The sequence below is a fragment of the Crotalus tigris genome, unplaced genomic scaffold (genome assembly GCF_016545835.1).
Source record: "Crotalus tigris isolate CLP2741 ecotype Arizona unplaced genomic scaffold, ASM1654583v1 scf7180000017878.447376, whole genome shotgun sequence".
Lineage (NCBI taxonomy): Eukaryota > Metazoa > Chordata > Lepidosauria > Squamata > Viperidae > Crotalus > Crotalus tigris.
Genome location: NW_024096695.1, coordinates 235,299 through 254,665, shown reverse-complemented (window position 1 = coordinate 254,665; position 19,367 = coordinate 235,299). Strand labels below are relative to the sequence as shown.

At 38.0% G+C, this 19,367-nt stretch overlaps 1 protein-coding gene across 5 annotated transcripts in view; it reads right to left on the bottom strand.

Moving 5' to 3' along the window:
• DNAH5 (dynein axonemal heavy chain 5) overlaps positions 1–19,367 on the bottom strand; it is a 162,309-nt gene that overhangs the window by 29,126 nt on the left and 113,816 nt on the right. For all 5 annotated transcript variants that reach the window (XM_039343855.1, XM_039343852.1, XM_039343853.1 and 2 more), the window contains 12 exons: positions 17,969–18,122; positions 16,996–17,263; positions 15,392–15,623; positions 15,086–15,200; positions 14,337–14,513; positions 12,463–12,666; positions 11,747–11,926; positions 8,691–8,828; positions 7,615–7,750; positions 5,340–5,656; positions 4,689–4,844; positions 3,561–3,743 (listed from right to left, as the gene is read on the bottom strand). In XM_039343855.1, the coding sequence (XP_039199789.1) occupies positions 3,561–3,743; positions 4,689–4,844; positions 5,340–5,656; positions 7,615–7,750; positions 8,691–8,828; positions 11,747–11,926; positions 12,463–12,666; positions 14,337–14,513; positions 15,086–15,200; positions 15,392–15,623; positions 16,996–17,263; positions 17,969–18,122 (2,260 nt within the window). The remainder of the gene's footprint in view (positions 1–3,560; positions 3,744–4,688; positions 4,845–5,339; positions 5,657–7,614; positions 7,751–8,690; positions 8,829–11,746; positions 11,927–12,462; positions 12,667–14,336; positions 14,514–15,085; positions 15,201–15,391; positions 15,624–16,995; positions 17,264–17,968; positions 18,123–19,367) is intronic.

Sequence of the window (19,367 nt, the reverse complement as noted above, 5' to 3'; positions counted from 1 at the left end):
AAACAAATATAATTGGAGATTATGAACGTAATTTAGGAGAATTATGAGTTTTCTTTGGACAAGCAATCATAGAAAATCTGAGCATTAGCTTTGAAGCAAAAGAATAAAAAAATCCAGAAAGCAATGAGAGAACATTCCATTTGTTTTAATTGGTTTCTATTTCAAACTGGAATAAAAATAGTTGAGAAGAAGACATTTTCCAGATATAAATACATGTAGTTACAAAGTTCCACTATGTCATCTTACGTCTAAAAGTTTTTCCTCTCTGGACAATAGAAGATAATTTCACCTACAGCATGAACAATGATTTTACTATTATATTCTGAATTTCACTGTATACATCTTATTTCACTATGTAAAATACCTTACTAAATGAGATACCTAAAGGAAGAATTAAAACTAGAAAAATGGATTTAGCCTTTTGATGGCAGGAATGACATCCTGATAATTAACTAAACACATTATCACCTAGAATGTATTATCATATGTAGTCATTTTCTTTTAACTCATTGTAAAGTTCTTTCACAATTTGAAGCTATTTAAATTACTGTGAGAAAAGAATCTGTCACCTTTATAGCCAATCTAAGCAAGACAATAAATAGCTGTTATGTTTAACTTGCATATTCTTTTTTCAAATAAAATGTGAAAATGTTGGGAAAATATGATAATGTTGAGCCCTGAGTAGGCACTGAGGGAGAATTTAACTCCATCTTCATTGGCTAATAAAAATCACATTTTAAAGCAAACCTTCAAAGTTGCTGTTTACATTAGGAAGAAATAAGCCACCGGCAGAAACTGTTTTTCACTTTACAAAATAGGAGCTCAAAAGCTTTTTTTAAAAAAAAAAAATTAGGAACATTTCAGAGAAATAAATTATCAAGTTCTCCAGCCAGCTTTCCTCAAATTCTCATGAATTATCCAATTTTTTCCCATGACAAATTTGATCCCTAACAGGTGCAGAAATGTAATTAGGATCAGACATAATAGTCTGACTTGAACTAATAACTAAATATCCAGTTATCTATTAGATTCAAAGCTCAAAGCAACATGCTATCTTCTTTTCTTTGACCTTCTGATTAGTGGAATTCAACACAAATCAATAATACAAATTAGAAAAGTACGATCTGTTTTTGTCCCCCAAACCAGAATGATGAACTTTAATCGTCTTAATTGCTTTTCTTTGCACTTTTTCTAAAGTCTCAACATCTTTTTTGTAATGTGGTGACCAAAACTGGCTGCAGTATTCCAAATGTGGCCTTACTAAGGCTTTATAAAGCTGGACTAATACTTCACGTGATTTTGATTCTATACCTGTTTATACAACCAAGGACTGTATTAGCTGTTTTGGCTGGGCCGCACACTGCTGACTTACATTTTATTAAGATACATGTTGATGGTTATATAGACAAATTTGAGGGGGAAAAGAGCATTTTAATAATGATATCAAACTTGAGTTTTGAGATTGGTCTCAAAATTACTTTTTTCACCACTGTTGTGACTGCAAGAAGTCACTGAATGAGGCAACTGATAAATAAGTAGTGCCTGTTTGTTGAGAATGGAAGTTTAATTGAATTCAAAGAAGAATGGCATCCTTATATTTCATATATCTCACAACAATCTTTACTATTTACAGTATGACATACATTTCCTAATATATTGCTTACAATCAATGGCTGGAATATAATGAGCAGGAAGAACACAGTTTGTAAGCAAATGGTTTTTAATAGCTAAGTGCTTTACAGCACTCCCTGGGTGGTTTACAATGTCAGCATATTGCCCTCAACAATCTGGGTCCTCATTTTACCAACCTTTGAAGGCCGAGTCAACCTTGAGTCCTGTCAGGATTGAACTCCTGCCTATGGGCAGAGTTTGCCTGCAATTCTGCATTCTAACTATTGTACCACCAGGGTTAGAATGTTCAAGTGTGATTGTTTTCTTTATATTTTTCTCTTTTTTTCATTTTCTTCTTTTGTATATTAGTAATAACTTTTTTCCTTTTAAATGTTTTTAAAAATAATTTATTAGAATTTATAATTTCATAATCTTATTGTATATTATTCCTGACATTTGTATTCTGCATAGAAGTTACTAGTTATTGCGGATCAAAGCTATTCCAGTATCTTTAATCAGTTAGGAATATGGAAAAATTTTAACTTCATATTTGTAAATTTCTTTTATTTACCTGATTCTATTTCTATACTAATTTTTCTCATACAATATTTTTTTAAAAAATCTAAATATAAATACCAATCAGGGAAAGAAAAGAAAAGAATTTGAGAGATCTTAGGGAGGAAAGTAGAGAAATTAATTATTCTATGACTACAAAGAGTATAACAAAAAATCTTTCCTCAGGGCTTTCCTATTTGTTTTAAATGAATGGATGATTTCCCCTAAAAGCAAACAGCAGTTCTGAAGGTGTTCTTTTATTAGCATTTTATTAGTTAAAACTCCCCTCAGTGCCCACTATGAACTTATTAGCTGTCATTTCTTCCCAGAATCTCTATTTAAAAGAAATGTGCTAGCTAAACATAAAAATGTTTTTATTATCTAGTACAGCGGTTCTCAACCTGTGGGTCGCGATCCCATTTGGGGTCGAACGACCATTTCATGGGGGTCACCAAACAATGCAGTCCGCCATTTTTTCCCCTTTTCCTTAGCTGTGCTACTCCCTTTTATTCTATTGGCTTTTGAAAGCCAATAGAATAGACTCTCTTGAATAGAGTCTAATTCTATTGGCTTTCAAACGCTAATAGGAATTGTCCAGGCTGTCTCTGCCCTGCTGAGCCCGCCAAAAGGCCCATTCTGCAAATGGTGCTGCAAGTTGTCTGCAGCGAAGGAGAGCTGTCTGAAGTTTCCACCCCTCCCTGATGAGCAACTACTAAAAATGTAAGTAAAAGAGGCCAGGGGTGGGAGGTGGGAGGCCAGCGGGTGCAGGGAGGGTTGCTGGCACGCGTAGGGCCCGGCGGGTGCCTTACCTCCCTTGGGCTGAGTCAGCTGGTGAACCAGCCGGTGGTCGCCCTGCACCGTCGCTGCCCCTTGCCAGCTACGCCTTGGCCGGTGCAGGGGCGGCACCATGCATGCGTGGCGCTCCCGGGCAGGGAAAGTCCTCGACTTATGACCGGTTGGGTAGTCCTTGACTTATGACCGGTTGGGGGTCACGGCATTAAAAAGGTTGAGAACCACTGATCTAGAACCTGTTGGTTAAGTTTTATTTATTCAACAGATTTATATGGCTGCCTATCTTCCAGTGGAACTCTGGCAGAGAAGAGAAAAATAAAAAAGTTGTCCATAGTACTAATTTGTACAAACCACAAAATCAATTAAAAGAAATATTTGGAGGCATTGTAAGAAACACCTTTAAAATATGCTTTTCTTTTTAAAGATGCTTTTCTCACAAAAACCTAAATGGTCTTCATTTGTAAAAAAAAATCTTTAGAGCAAAAAAAAGAGTGAGAGAGAGAGAGAGAAGGGTTTATAAGATAACGTATCCACATAATTGCTTATTTTATCCATCCTTGTAATAAAAATGTACCTCAATAAACAAAAATCTTTCTACATACCTGTTTTTCTGTTAGAATGACTCTCCCTAGAAGCTGATCTTCTAGGCCTTTCATGGTGACAGTAAAATCAATGATTGAGGTACGAGCACTAATCTCAGGGGTATAGGCTGGATTTGGTAACTTGGTGGTGATATAAAGTCTGAAGCCATTCATCACATCCATTTCTTTATCCCCAACTTTTACCTAATTAACATACACAATTCCAAAATGGATGCTTACAACATGAATTGGACTCCTTCAAACAAGAGGTGGACATTTATTAAATATTCTTTTAATTATGTGTAAATAAAACACCCTTAACATAATTATTATGTAAGTAAAGTTGCACATGTTAGCATAAGACACATACATGACATTTCTAAAATTAAACCATTCTATATAATTTTCCATATCTTTATCTGCTTTATAAATTTTGCTGATCTGTTTTTTCCTCTGCTGCTTATAGGTTAATGCTTAGAAAACTCTAAACAATCATACAGAATGAAGCTTAGATCCCACATTTTAAAGTCACATTCTGGAAATTTTTATTTTTAATTGTAAACCTAAAAATTAATTGAAAAGTAAGTTATTGAATTCAACAAGTATGGAAGAATGATAAATAGAAAATATTTGTTTCTAAGTGAAAAGATTGCAGGCAATTAAGAAATTTCTCATATTTTAAATTGGCAAGATAGTTCTTTTAATATCCCACTAAAGAAGAGAAGAGATATAACCCCAGTGGTGGGATTCAATTATGTGAACAACCGGTTCTCTGTGTGAATGACATTCCGGAAGTCCATTCTGGGCCGGGGCAACAAAAAGTTAGCTACTAGTTCTGCCAAAGTGGTGCGAACTGGCTGAATCCCACCACTGTGTAACCCACTAAAGTTCCAGAATAAAAACTCTTTATCAAAGGATTTTTTTCAAGTATTGTACTATGAAATCACCATAAAAAGTATAGTGGACCACACAAAAAATGTAACTGATAATTTATTCTAATAAAGCAAAAATTAAAGACCACTGTAATCTATTCTGTTTAAGGTTTCTTGTTGACACCAAAGTCAAAGACAGAATTGTACATAAAAGTAAAAGAATTATATATGCAACTAAGTTTTTTTTTTTGAAGTTGCAATATGTTATTTTTCTCACTTTGTATGTAGAACCTGTTTTGATGAAGTTTTTTTCCAATATGTGGTCCAAAGCTGGATCCAACTCCTCACCAACATCTTCAATCAACAATGGTCTTCCAAGAGAGAGACTATCTTCCAAATGGTTTCTAAAATACTTATGATTCAGAGAAGTGATCTGAAAAAATAATCATAAAGTTCATAAAACTATGAAAATGGATCACCAGCTTGGGGGAAGGGGAAGGACATCAGACTTCAGTTGAAAAGAAATAGCTGCTAAACTAAAAACTTTATTAACTAACCAGGGTTAAAGATGAATTTTAATCTTCAGGAACAAATCATAGCTATATTATTTGTTTATGATGTGTTTAGGAAATTTATATTCCCCATTTTCACTGTTAACAAATTCAAAGCAGGAATGTAATCCAATTAAGTATTAAGCTATATAGCTTTTCAAAAAGTTAGAAACAACAGTAATTCCTATGCAAAAACCCAGCCTAAAATATCAGTACTGCTGGTTTCCTAATGAACTAAAGTTAATTTTGGCAAGTACAAGTTCTTCGTTACAGTGTATTGCTTTGGAATATTTCCAAGTACTCTCTCCACTTTTTTGCTGCTGTCCTGAATCTGTTTACTTCCAAATATGAGTATAATGCCCCAGAATGTAATTCACCTGTAGCTCATTCCGGGTTTCTTTGTTCTTAATCCAAATCTTGCCCTGAGTTTGTGGATCAATCAGGAGAGGGTAACGAGCTGCCTTTGTGACAATGATGCCATTCTGAATTGACAGATCATCATTTGGCAGCCCTTGAAGGTTCCACTCACTGATGGTTGGTGCATCAATCAGCATCTCTGTGAGATTGAGATTGTTTCCAAATGGGATTTTCCGAGTTTTCATTTCTTTTTCCCAGCTGGTTAACAAAAGATTACGGAACTCTTGATTGAAAGGACCAGAATAGGACAGAAAGGCTGTGGCCAGAAGTACATCCCCTAAATTGATATAGAGGAAAAACACATTAGATGGTGGCTGAATCCATTTGCAGTGCATATGAAAGCAAACATTCGAGCTAAGCTTAAAAAGTCTTGGTCATGTTTCACTACGAAACAGGCTGCTGGGGAACCTCTTGTTCGTTAAATATTTGATGACTATTTATACAGAAGAGAAAGCAGAAAAGAGGCGTCTATGATGTGAATATTCTGACTAGTATTATGCCATGCTTTCTCTCCGTGAGCAACTTTTAGCTTAATGTGCTAAATCACACAGAGATTTCTTGCACCAGGACAAAGTGGAGCTAATTTCTACTGGTTGATTTTGTTATAGCCATATTTAGTGCAAGAAAGAGCACGCTTCTAACCAACAATCCCATTACATGTACACAGTATAAAGGAAAAAAAACTGTGGCATGGGGAAAGGTATTTGTTTTTGTTACCGAAAGAAAGAAAATAGGCAAATTTCTCCTGGATTAATGAACTCAGGATGAAAGAGACGCAAACTAGCCTCTGGCTTAAACACATTTCTCTCTGGAATCTGTGATTTCCTACATCAGTGTTTGTCTATGGAGATTCTCAGTCATCCAGGTCATGATTGTCCCAAAGGTCCTTTTTTCAAAAGGCAACTGAATTTTCTTTGTTTTTCCTTGAAGATGTTTCATTTATCATCCAAGAAGCTTCTTCACTTCTGACAGAAGAAGCTTCTTGGATGAGAAGCGAAACGTCTTCAGGGAAAAACAAGGTCCAATTGTCTTTTGAAAAAGCACCTCTAGTAGATCAGTGATTCTTATCAGTGATCAATGACCCCCTCTCAGTGTTCTGCAAAAATTAATTTCCAGCCTATGTTGAAAAATAATACAATATTAAAATTCTACCAAAACAATTGTGAGAAGCACAATAAAAAAAACAATGGCCGATCTAGATTTAGAAAGCTAACTTTGTTAGTCTATTTCTTGCTTGTATTACCATAATGTTAGCAAATTGATAGTGACATGTTATTTCATGACTTGGAGTAAATCTCACCCTTCAAAACATAATTTTAGCATACAAACATTCTTATCAACACAATGTCATTATTTATCAAAATAACAGAAGATTCCCTGCTGCTTTTAACAGAAAAGACTGAAAATAAACAGGAACACAATTTACATACTTGCAGTTTACACTTGCTAAAAAATACTCAATGCAGCTTATAGCTGCAGCTTATAGCTTTGTAGAGCAGGGGTCCCCAACCTGCAGTCCACGGCCCACGATGAGGCTGTGGCCTACTGGCCACTGGGTGCGAAACAGGCTGGCCAGTGCATGCACATGTGTGTGCACACTCAACCCCACTCGTGCTAGCACCACCGCTGCTATGCAAACGGGGCACTGCATGGCAAAAATAGGGTGCTGCTGCTATGTAAACAGGGTCGCGCATGGCACGAAAACTGGACAGCATGTAGTACAAAAATAGGGGAAAACCTGGTGTCAGATGGTGGAAAAACTGGGGTTACCCAGCATGAAAATGGGGGAAAACTGGGTGGCGCAAAGCGCAAAAATGGGAGTAAACCAGGTGGCGCGTGGTGCAAAAAACAGGCGGTGCGCGATGTGAAAACTGGATGGTGCATAGCATGGAAATGGTGAAACCAGGCAGTGCATGTCGTGAAAACAGGTGGCGCAAAAATGGGGGCAAACTGGGAGGCGCGTGGTACGAAAACCGGGCGGTGCACAGCGTGAAAACCAGGTGCCATATGGCACGAAAATGGGATGATGCTAACATCCACACAGCAAAACTGGTGCAGTGTGAGTGTCAGATGGGCGCTAGCACCACTGTTTGCATCGCACATGCTTGCGGCCCCATTTGTGTGTCTGTGTGTGCACATAAAATGCTTCTCTCTCCCTTTCTCTCTGGTCCGCCAACCAAAAAAGGCTGGAAACCTCTGTTGTAGAGCAGCAAAAGGACAGTCCCTTCAGCTTACCCACAAGCCTTTTTGTCTGGGCTGCAAATTCTTTACTTTGTTCAGTCCATCTCTCTTTTTCATCAGCCAACCCACTAATAAGACTGGAAGCAGTCTGCATTTTATGCCTGCAGCGTTCTGCATCTTCAAGCAATGTCTGTTCAAAACAAAAATTCACATAAACAAATGGCAACTTGAGCCAAAAAGTATTGCTAATAAGGCTTGAAAAGATAAGTACAAATCCTATCTATTGTACTTCCAGCAAATATAAATATCCTGTTGTTTCTATTAACATTGTCAGTGCATCTGGACTTATTTCTTATAAGCAATTGGGACATAGTCTATGGAGATTCTCAGTCATCCAGCTCATGGTTGTCCCAAAGGTGCTTTTTCAGGAGGCAACTGTTGCCTCCTGAAAAAGCACCATTGGGAGAATTGGGACATAGATTTTACACTTATCAGACATCTGACAAAAGACATATAAAAGAGGTGTACCATGAATTCATATGTCACATTAAGACAGATATTTGACCAAGTGCCAAATGTGCCTGCCCTGTAGAACAGCATCCCCAGAGTTCCAGATTAGACTTTTGAGTCTTTTGTGAGGCTCTAAAACCTGACCTTTCTCCAGGCTTTTGGGCAAGTTAGCTGAGCAATCTTGGTTATGTGGCTTTTTGTTCGGGGTGGTAGTGGTGTTGTTTTAACTAGGTAAATGGGAAGAAGGAATAACCTTAAGGAACCAGAAGAAAAGCCACAACTAAGGCAAAAGTCAGATAAAAGAAATCTGATTTCAAGCCAGAATTGCAACCTATCTCAGACAAGACCCTCTCTACTTCTTACAATAAGAGGGAAGGAGAAAGTATACTCAGACTTGCAAAATGTTATTATAACCTGATAATAAAAGCATTAGCATGCCTAATATTTCAGAAGCTAAAAAGCTGAGCTATCTTCCCAAATGACCAGAAAACCATTTTTTTTCTCATATTCTTGAATAACTCAACATGTACTCATTGTGGTAATATTTTCTTTACTGTTTTACAAAGCAGCCAAAGTGAATGGCTGTACAAAAGAATTCCCTGTACCCTACAGGAAGTTACCTGTTTCTCCAATGTGGCCTTTTCATATTGAGCCTGCACAATATCCAGCTCAGCTTGCTTGGCATCCAGTTCAGCTTGGGCTGTCTGAAGATCTAACATGGCAGTGGTCAGACGATTCTCCTGGATGGCCAGATTAGCCTGAAAACATCAGCCCACCAAGTTTAAATAAGGAAACTTTGATACACACTGTGTACCTCTTCAATAACAGCAACCAAAGAAACATGAATAGCTTATGATGAAGTCAATTACTGATACAGAGAGAATTGTTGAATTAATATTGCTACAACGAAATATTTATCATCTTGATATGCCATACTTAATGTGGACAAAGACATTGGCAGCTGGTCTGTTATATGCCCAAAGATGGAAAGAGGAAAATATGCCCACAATGGAAGAATGGATTTTTAAACTAACAGAACTAGCTGAGATGACTAAATTTCTTGGTGACTTGTAGACCACTGATTGATTTTTTAAAACAAAAGGAGAAAAAAGAACTTTTGACTTTGAGATTTGAAGATTAGATTGGATTGGATCAGTGAAATATTGTAGCTTTTTAAATATAAGGTTTTTATATATTTGACAATTTAATATTTGTTAAAGTTAAGAAAAGAAAATTTTATGAATATTGTTATTTTAGAGTGTTGACTAGTAAGAATTTAGGGGATTGGTTTATCTGTTTAAATTTAGAAAAGCATTCTATTTTCTCTGGACTAAAAGAGAGAAGGAGAGGGAGAGAGGGATAATAGATTAACAACATAAACAAGATTGATAAATATAAAATTTCCCTGCAGGCCAAATTTGTAGTCTTTTTTATAATTTTTATAATTTAAATCCTTCTCTACTACACGAACAAAATAATTTCTAATATTATGGCAAGATTGCCATATCAGTGGAAGCTAGGAGAATGTTTTGTCTTGCTCTCCAGGAAGCAGGGAGAGAGAAGGCAGACGTCAAAGAGGAATTATTTGGACATAGGTTTAAAGCATCCCTTTTCACCTTTTAAAATCTTCCAATGTCCCCAAAAGCAGGACCAAACATGCTGATGGACTGCATTTGGACAAAAGAGAAGCCCACTCTTGTGCTAATAAATGTTTTCTTGAAGACACCATTAGGACTGTCTTTGTACATCACACTAAATCAAAACCAAGCAAATCTCATTATAGTTTAGCTAAGGTGACCAACCGTCCTCCTTTTGGGAGGACAGTCCTCCTTTTTTGAGTTCTGTTCTCCCTCAAAAAGTGTCCTCCTAAATGTCCTCCTTTTCCATATACCGTCCTCCTTTTGGGAGGACGGTCCTCCTTTTGTGAGTTCTGTCCTCCCTCGAAAATGTCCTCCTAAATGTCCTCTTTTTCTATATTTGAAGACTTATCTGCAGGGCTTTTTTTCCCTCACAGAATGCTCAGAAGGCGTTCCGGGACCTTTTTTTGATGGTTTTTTTCAACTTTTGCCTGAGCTGTGCTACTCCCCCATTGGCTTTAGAAAACCAAAAGGAATTGCTGCTGAGCGCGCCAAAACACCCGGGCGGCAAACTTTGCACGTGCAAGTTGCAGGAACTTTGCACCCCTCACTGCTACCCAACTACACCATCTCCTACTTAGTTCTGCAGATAGCTGGAGGAGACTGGAGCGGTAAGTTTCTCTTGATCTTCCCTGTTCAGTTCTACACAGAGATGCACAGGGTAGGCGGTGGTGCTGGGGGGCGGCTGGGGGGTGGCTGCAGGGCCGGAGCCAGCGCGGTTGGTGCTTTGCGAGCTGTGGGGCTGGCTCTACGGGGATGCAGGGTGGGCAGTGGTACTGGGGGGTGGCTGGGGGGGGCAGCTGAAGGGCCAGAGCCGAAGCAGCTGGTGTTTTGCCTTTGCAAGCCACGGGGCCGGCTCTACGGGGATGTGCAGGGTGGGCAGTGATGCTAGGGGGCGGCTGCAGGGCCGGAGCCGGCGCAGCTAGTGCTTTGCCTTTGCAAGCCGCGGGGCTGGCTCTACAGGGATGCGCAGGGTGGGCGGTGGTGCTGGGGGGCAGCTGGGAGGGGGCAGCTGCAGGGCCGGAGCCAGCACGGCTGGTGCTTTGCCTTTGCAAGCCGTGGGGCCGGCTCTACAGGGATGCACAGGGTGAGCAGTGGTGCTGGGGGACGGCTTGGGGGGTGGCTGCAGGGCCGGAGCCGGTGTGGCTGGTGCTTTGCCTTTGCAAGATGCATGGCCGGCTCTACGGGGATGTGCAGGGTGGGCGGTGGTGCTGGGGGGCGGCTGGGGGGGTGGCTGCAGGGCTGGAGCCGGCACGGCTAGTGCTTTGCCTTTGCGAGCCGTGGGGCCAGCTCTACAGGGATGCGCAGGGCGGGCGGTGGTACTGGGGGGCAACTGCAGAGCCAGAGCTGGCTCAGCTGGTGCTTTGCGAGCCGCGGGGCCGGCTCTCTGTGGCAGGGCAGCGGTGCTGGCAGGGCGGCTATGGGCGGGGGCGCGGCGGGCAGTTGACCTTCCATGGGCTGCGCCAGCTGGTGGTCTACGCAGTGCTGACCTGCGCTGCCACCACCTCAGCCTGCACACCTACATGGCCGTCCTGGAGCGCCTGGCTCACAACACCTGCCTCCACCGCCCACCCCTGCGCAATCCAGCCGTGTAGATTTTTGGACAAGTGAGAAATCGAGATTGAATGTTGATACTCTAGCTGCAGCACTTGCCGTAAAATTCAAGATGAAGGATATTTCTTGTTCAGATATTTCCAATATATTGTTAGAAGATGATACATTGACAAAAAATATTCATTCAATGGAAAAGTACTCATTTAAATAATTAATAGGCATGTAAGCATAATTACAATATAAAATGTTATTGTTACAAACGGTTTTTATTATGCATTTATCATATTATAGTGTATTCTGTATTATTGTTGCAATAAATACAATGTTTCTTTTATTTACGATATTTTTTCTTCAATTTATTGGTGTCCTCCTTTTTGTTGTAAAAAGTTGGTCACCTTAGTTTAGCCAGCATGTGATCCTAGCTTAAAATTGTAAATTGCTGTAGATATAGTTTTACTCTGCCTTGCCAACTATATTCTACGTACCTTTAAAGGAAGAACTTCCTTATTTATAGCGAAGAAGGCAGCCATTGCTTTGGTCCATGAGCAAAGGCCAGCCACATTTCCACAGACTCTCTTAGCTGTCTCAATATTGTAATCTGCCATTTCAAAATAAGGACTCAAGAGCTCCACTGCTTCTTCATTAATTGTATCTTTTGGGAATTGCTAGAAATATCATGAAAAAGATTTTTTTTCACTTATCCAAAATCAAACAAAATTAAAGAAATCCAATTGTTTAATTTTACCCCATCTTTTCTAAGCCACATCTGCTACAGAAATTGTATTCAAAAAGTTATTAATTTTGTCATGCTATTATTTGTGTTCATGTTTAATTTCTACTTTCCTGATCTTTACTGTGCCTGGATTTTAAACTGGTGCCTGTTTATACTACTGCCATCTACATTAAGTGCTGCATTTTTCTATAAGAATTATTGGGCAGCAAAATCTCTATTAACACTTTACCGAGAAGGACCAAAGACAGAAATAAGAACAGTCTTTGAAATTTCTCTCTGAACTTTTCATATTAGTTGATCATCAGTCCATTCTCTACAATTTCCAACTGGTAATTGTCAAACTGCGGAAAGCAGCAGTGCAGTCCCTCAATACTAAACACACTAAATCCAGACTAAAGCTATATATTACACGTTCATATCTTGTCCGGCCTTATCATCTTTTTTCTTATCAGTGCTTTTTTGGTATACCTGCAAGTTCTGTAAGAAGTTTCCTGCTGTTATCAGTCTCAAGGACTCCTGCCATGATGGCATAATGCAATTTTTCTCCAAGTCTATCTTAGTAGCATTTACTTTCCTCTGGAATAGCAGCAACACACAGTCCATGATACGCATGATAAGATGAGGTGGCCGACCCAGCGTACGGACAGTGGCAATGTCTGCCGGCTTGATTGTCTACATAATTGAAAGGATGGACAGAATTAGGAACTATCACAGTATTTTTAAAGTGCCTGAACAAAATCAGCAGGCTTTTCATTTAAAGGCATTCCACGGTGGGTTCAACATCAGCCAATTACACCAAACTACTGTATATTCAGAAATTAAAATAATTAACAATTCACACTTGTTGTTAAGCCCAGACCAAGACAAACATCAAATCTTGGTATGTATTTATCCATCCTTTGCATAAAATCATTTAAGACAGTGTTTCCCAAACTTGACAATTTTAAGGCATGTGGACTTCAACTCCCAGAATTCCACAGCCAGAGTTGAAGTCCTCATGCCTTAAAATTGTCAAGTTTGGGAAACACTGATTTAAGACATATCCCATTATATCAGGTAATAGCACCTAGCCAATCTTGGTGCATTTCAAGGAATTAAACAGGATCAGATATATTAATATTTGAAAGGGAGCCTAACAGGAAACCACAGGCTTGTAGGCTAAACAGTGGCAAACCATGTTCTATGTTGCTTCCAATAACATTACATCAGCATGTCCATGTAATAAGGGAGTTTTTGACTTATTTAAAATTATTTTACATAGCTAATATATGAACATGGGCATGTGCTTCTGCATAAATGTGCTTCTGCATAAGTGCGTGTACACGCACACACACACGCACAGAAACATTTGTAAGTTTGCTTATAAGATTAACTGATACAGATTAATAAAAGAGAATTACAATTAACTGTTTCAACTTTTGCCTTCAACTACTCTGAAGTGAAGTGATTATTGTAGTTAATGTGGATGCTGGAGAACAAAACATATTTGTTATAGGTAAATGTTAGATGCTATTCCTCAGACTGCGATCATATATATCACATCATTTCTCTGTGTTTCTGCATCAGATGGTAGTTCTGTTTCTGTCAAATTAAACAGGCAGTGGTTATTTGAATTGATGTGGCCTGCAGTTAATTCTTCTAATGCTTTCTGCCAAGTGGCTGATCTCTGGGTTGTAAAATGTGAATGCAAATCAGTCATTTTACCTACATATTGACAGTGATTCCTTGGAAGTTTATATTTAATAACATTAATTACATTGCAGGACCTACAGGGGACTGCCTGATATATGAAAATCCTGATAATTTTTAATATTGGCTGACTTCTTGAAAGAAGCAGATGATGCAACATTTGGGCTCAGAAGAATGTGATTAATTCCTTCCAATAAATGCAGCTCATTGGTACTCTGTGTAGAGTTAGTAACTGTAGAATGCTATGACAGGGTGTGTGTGTGTGTGTGTGTTTTGTTTTTTTTTACTTCTTTGACATGTTTTCACTAATAACAGATATCTTTCCTGTCAAGTTGGAGAGTGCAGGGGCAATCACCAATGCTATGTGTCGTCTTCTTTTTGTAAATTCTTTTCATACTGGGGTTCATTCACTGTATGAAAAATATATTTTACACATAGAGACTAAACCCCAAGTATGAATAAAACCTGAGCAGCTATCATAGAAAGATAGTGAATCAAAGGATGGCTGGGGGGGGGATGACATAATTTCACCCATAATGGAAAAGGAAAGGAGAGAGCCCACAAATTACAGTTTCCAATCTGGGGTATATTTCTGAAAGCACAGCATATCTGTGCGAGGCAGACAGTGGATTTTCCTTTCATTCTTTATTAACCTGTAAAGCAGCTTCGGCCTCTTCTAAAGCAGGTTTAGCAGCCTCTAATTTTTCCTCCGCACTAGCTTTGTCTACTGAAATTCTGTCTACAATAGCCTGGGCCTTGTCCTTCACTTTCTGAACTTCGGCTTTCACCTTTTCAGCAGCCTGAGCTTTCACTGTAACTTCTTTTAACACCTATGGAAGACATAAAAAAAGAATGGAAGAAAATAAATGGAGAAGCAAGTAACTATGGTTGCAGAAAACAATTCTTTGCCAAGACTTTACATACAAATCAGTTAACAAAATTCTTTGGCTTTAGTAAACAAGTAGTGTGAGATCCCATAGGCCCAAAGCAACCTAATGTTTTGTTACACGATATTTACACTTACCATTTTAGGCTGGCTGAGCCCCAAAGTGCATATAGGTAAGGCTAGAATTTTTGTGGGTTCTTAACAGTTTTATCTGTGATATATGCTTATCTTAGGACTTACAATGCGACTTTCTTCTGATTCTCATTTCAAAACAGCCAGGTATTCTAGCATCCAGAAGCAGAAAGACTGCAGATGGAGGAGACCTAAGGGCTGCATATTATATGATGTGGTCTTTTTATGACAAAAAAAAAATACCAAGAATCTTCAGCTAATCATAACTGAAATTCAGAGAGTTAACATTTGTAGAAGGGCACCAATTAGGAGAAGTCCACTAACTAATTTTCTTTCAGGTTTTCCCATTAGTGAAAAAGTTGAAATAAACACTCTGGATTTTACCATATCAGCTTTTTCATTGGCAATCTTAAGTTCTTTCTCTTTGGCTTCCAGCTCTTTACTCAAAGCTGCCACAGATTCAGAAGCCTCTTTCAGTTTCTCCAATCCAGTATTCATTCTGAAATGTATAAAACCATCCTTTATACCGCATTTTAATCACTGCCACCACAGCTCTTCACAAGCCTTTTACAAGCAACCAATTCAGATCTCTTAAACATATATCAGTCCCTTAGCAGTATTGAGACTGGTTATTGAGTTTAGCTATTTAGCAAGACAATAATTGACTATAAGAGTATCAAAATACTTCACCTGTGGGCCAAGGTCTGCACTTCAGCGTGTTTTTCTTTGTATATAGCTTTATAGCCTTGAATAAAGGACAAATAAGATTTGGGAGTCACATGGGTTGATCGACGATATCTTTGAAAGTAGTCAACGCATTTTTCAGCAACTCCATCTTGGAAGGAACCCATACACTGCACCATCTGTTTTTTTATATCTTCAGTGCAATCAATTTCATATGACGACAAGAAATGTTCCGATACTAAAATGAGATTTAACACCTATTAGTATAAACACTATTTCATTCTCTGGCATAAGAAATTTAGGATGATTTCTAACCTATTTCTTGGCTAAAAGCATAAAATTATTGTGAGGGAAAACCAGGCTAAACCTGTAAATTTCTTTTCTTATTCACTCTTATTATTCTTCCCCACCCCCTGCATCTCACTCGTTATCTTGGACTTCTCTCCTTCCTTGAAAGCAGCAAAATCAACTATCTGAGCTCCTCTAACATCCACACTTAACAGATAAGTATGAACTGGGTGATATCCATGGGAATTCCAGTGGGCAGGGAGTCAACGTGGAAGTTATAGCCTCATGATCAAAGTCCACCCATTTTTTACATGTTTTGTGTGTGCACTGCACATCAAAAGAAGCAGATTTCAACTGCATGAGGATCTTGAGTTTTTGACAAGCTTCTTATTTGCAGATGCCCCTGATGATCTCAAAATTAAACCCATGACCTCAAACACTCTAATATATTGAAATATTCAACAACATTAAATCATTGCTAACTATATGACTTTCAAGACATGAAAATTATAAGCAAAGGGAGCTGAATGGTTTTAATTGCCAAAGTAATTCCAGTCTTGGCATATTTTTCTTTCCTTTTTTTGATCCGGGAGGTTAGACATTATTATTTCTGCTCTTTCTTATTTGTACATCACAGGATGTCTGCTTATCATCTCAGGAGTGAAATCAGCTTCTTTCTCTTTATTGATGGGTAATCCTCCTTCTATAATTATTGGGAGCAAAGCTAGTATTCTTGTCTTGATAAAATTAAGAATCCCCTTGCTTTAAGAATAAGTAAATGGGCCTCATTTAATTTTGTCATTTGCATTTCTCACATCAAATTATCTGTTTCAAAGAAAGACATTCAACTGCAGTATGCTTCCTCAATCACTAACACTTCACATGTGGAGACAGAAAAGTCTCTATTATCATCACCACTGAAATGCCACCAACACAGTAATTTCCTTGTATAGGTTACTCTAATTTATTCAAAACTTTTGAGTCTTGCCAGACTATAAAAATAGTACATTTAAATTTTGAAGATAATGTTCTCAATTTATTTTTCTCTGGAATAGGAGAGGAAGATATAATCAACATATATGCATCAAAGCAACTCTCCAAATAGATTCTGAAACAGTTTTGCTTCAACTACTTCTCTGTTATTCTACTCAGAATACAAAACTGATCTCAGAGAAAAGGATGTATTAGAGAAGAGATTTTCACCATGTTAAAACTACTGACAAAGTTATAACCTTTTCCAATAGCCAAACATCTCAAACCTGAGTCCTTTGGGATTGGGCGGCATATAAATATTTGAAAATAAATAAATAAATAAACCTCACCTGCAACCAGGGCATCTTTGGGCCAACGGCTAAACCAGTCTATAGTGCAACCAGAAATGAGTGCAGGAAACTTCAAAGCTCTGTTTCGGAATTTCTCACCCACTGGTGAAAAACAAAGAGCCACATGCAGGTTCTGGCGAACTCTAGACATGAAATAATCATATACATTCTCATTGGTGGGGGGACGTCGTGGATGCTCTCTCTTCATAACTGGAATGAGATCGCCAATGATTTCATCAATTTCATCACGAGCAAACAAGTTGGATACCTAGATGGGAAGAACATTTTTATTTTACCCCACATAGTCAGCTGTCAATTTTTTTTAAAGTTACTTAGCTACCTTTATATGAATAATTCATTCATATATTACCAAAAGATTACTGTATTCATTTGCAATTTTGAAGTTAAAGAGCTCATTGTTAGAGTGTTTCGTGACTTTACAATTGACAATTAAAGCATTTTAATTACAATCCATTTATTGCTATTTTATTAGCTACTTTGAATGCTACTTATGGGAAAAGATAGGATATGCCAATAAATATTCACATTTAATTTTCCTTTCTCTTCCCTTTTATTCTTAAAACCTGTAGCCATCCAAATGTTGCTGAATTACAACTCCTAATCTGCCTTGCTAGATGATTGTCAATAATATTTGGAAAGTGACAACTGGCTATCTGTATTTTTACCCTAGAAATAAAATATTTTTAATCTGTGTGATTCTACTAAAGATTTTCTCCAACTCTGTTTTACTGATTTATTGTACCTCAGTAGTAAATTAACTAAAGACAAAGAGCTTGATCTGCTCTATATTTACTCAAAAATCAGTATTCAGTGGGTATGTTTTTTCATCTGCAGTGAACTCAAGCACAGAACTTTACAGAATCAGTCTGTCACTACAGCTTTATCAGCCAAGCTCTCTGTTTATGAAAACCCAGAGCTCACTCAATGCCTAGAGGAAAAATGAAAATCTTACTTCTCCTGATGATAGAACATTGTTCATATACTCTAGGAAAGCTTCGTCTTTTATTTCATTATCTGTAAAAATGAAAGTGATTCCTTTTCCTTGCTGTCCAGCTGTCTTATACAGATGCTTCAAGTCTTCCATCAAATTAGATGCATTGTAGGATCTAGAAAAAGGAAAAATAAAATACTGTAGTCACAAACATTCCAAGCTTCAAATTGTTTTGACTGAAGCAAGATGCCTTAAAATGAGAACAATTTATTTTGGCCTTTCTGCTCAGTGCCTGTTTAATGGCTGTTGCTTTTAGAAATATGTAGTATATCTACATGGTTACACCTATGTATTTTAATGCTCTCCACTATTTAAATTAATTTCTCAATTTGTATATTGTTTTATCCTTCATTTTTGTTTCATTGGTCTAAGCTGTATAATGTTTTGATAATACAGAATGTAAACATAATTAACAAACCAGGACTTCCGGTCTTGCACAGTAGCACAGCAGCTAAGAGATTTCAGGGCTCTGTGCCCTTCAGCTGATTCTTTTCCTGTTAAGGGACCCTAAATGGGCATGAAGTCACCCTGAAGAGGCAGCAAAGAAGGAAGAAAGTCCTGTGGGCCACGGAGAGACAGCAATCGACCCGATTGGTCCAGGAGAAGCCTTCCAGAAACCAACAGGAGAAAGGCTAGCCTAACTTCAGAGATTAGCCCAAGCTACAAGCAACCAAAGTCAAAACATACTGTTTTAAGCTGATTGTAAATACTGCGTTTGAATCTGGGTAAGAACATCAATTTTTTCTATCCTACTTCTCAACTTTCCTGAAAAACAAAAATACCAAGAAGCAAAAAAACCTCCAAACGTGAAGGAGGGGGATTTTTGCCCCACTCTTTTACTAACAGAATGGCGAATTAAACCTTTTATGGAGGACTAAAACATACAGAAATGAAATGAATATAAAACCTAAATTTTGATAAGTTTGAAATTGCTGAATGGTTAAGATTCTCATTTTAAAGGCAACTGTTTATTTTGAAAATTGAAAAATAAACTGGTGCTGATATCTAGTGGTGGATAAAGACTATGACAATTATGGCTTTCATACAGGATTTGGCAAAATCTGGAAAAAAACTAATCTGTGCTTGTGACCTTCAAAGCTTTAACAACAGAGAACAGCTGTGACAAAAAAGAAAACAATCTGGGCTGCAGACAAAGAGAGAATTATAAACTTCAGGGAAAAAAAACCTTTTTGAACTTTTCTGGATTACAAATATCTATTTAGCTGTGACTCCAAAGCTATTTGCAGAGAAAAGAAAACTTTGATTCTTGGCCATTATGGAAAATCAGAGATTTGCAGAAAGAACTTATCAAGAAAAAATAAATACTTTTCAAGAGGAGACATATGATATGCTGCAACTA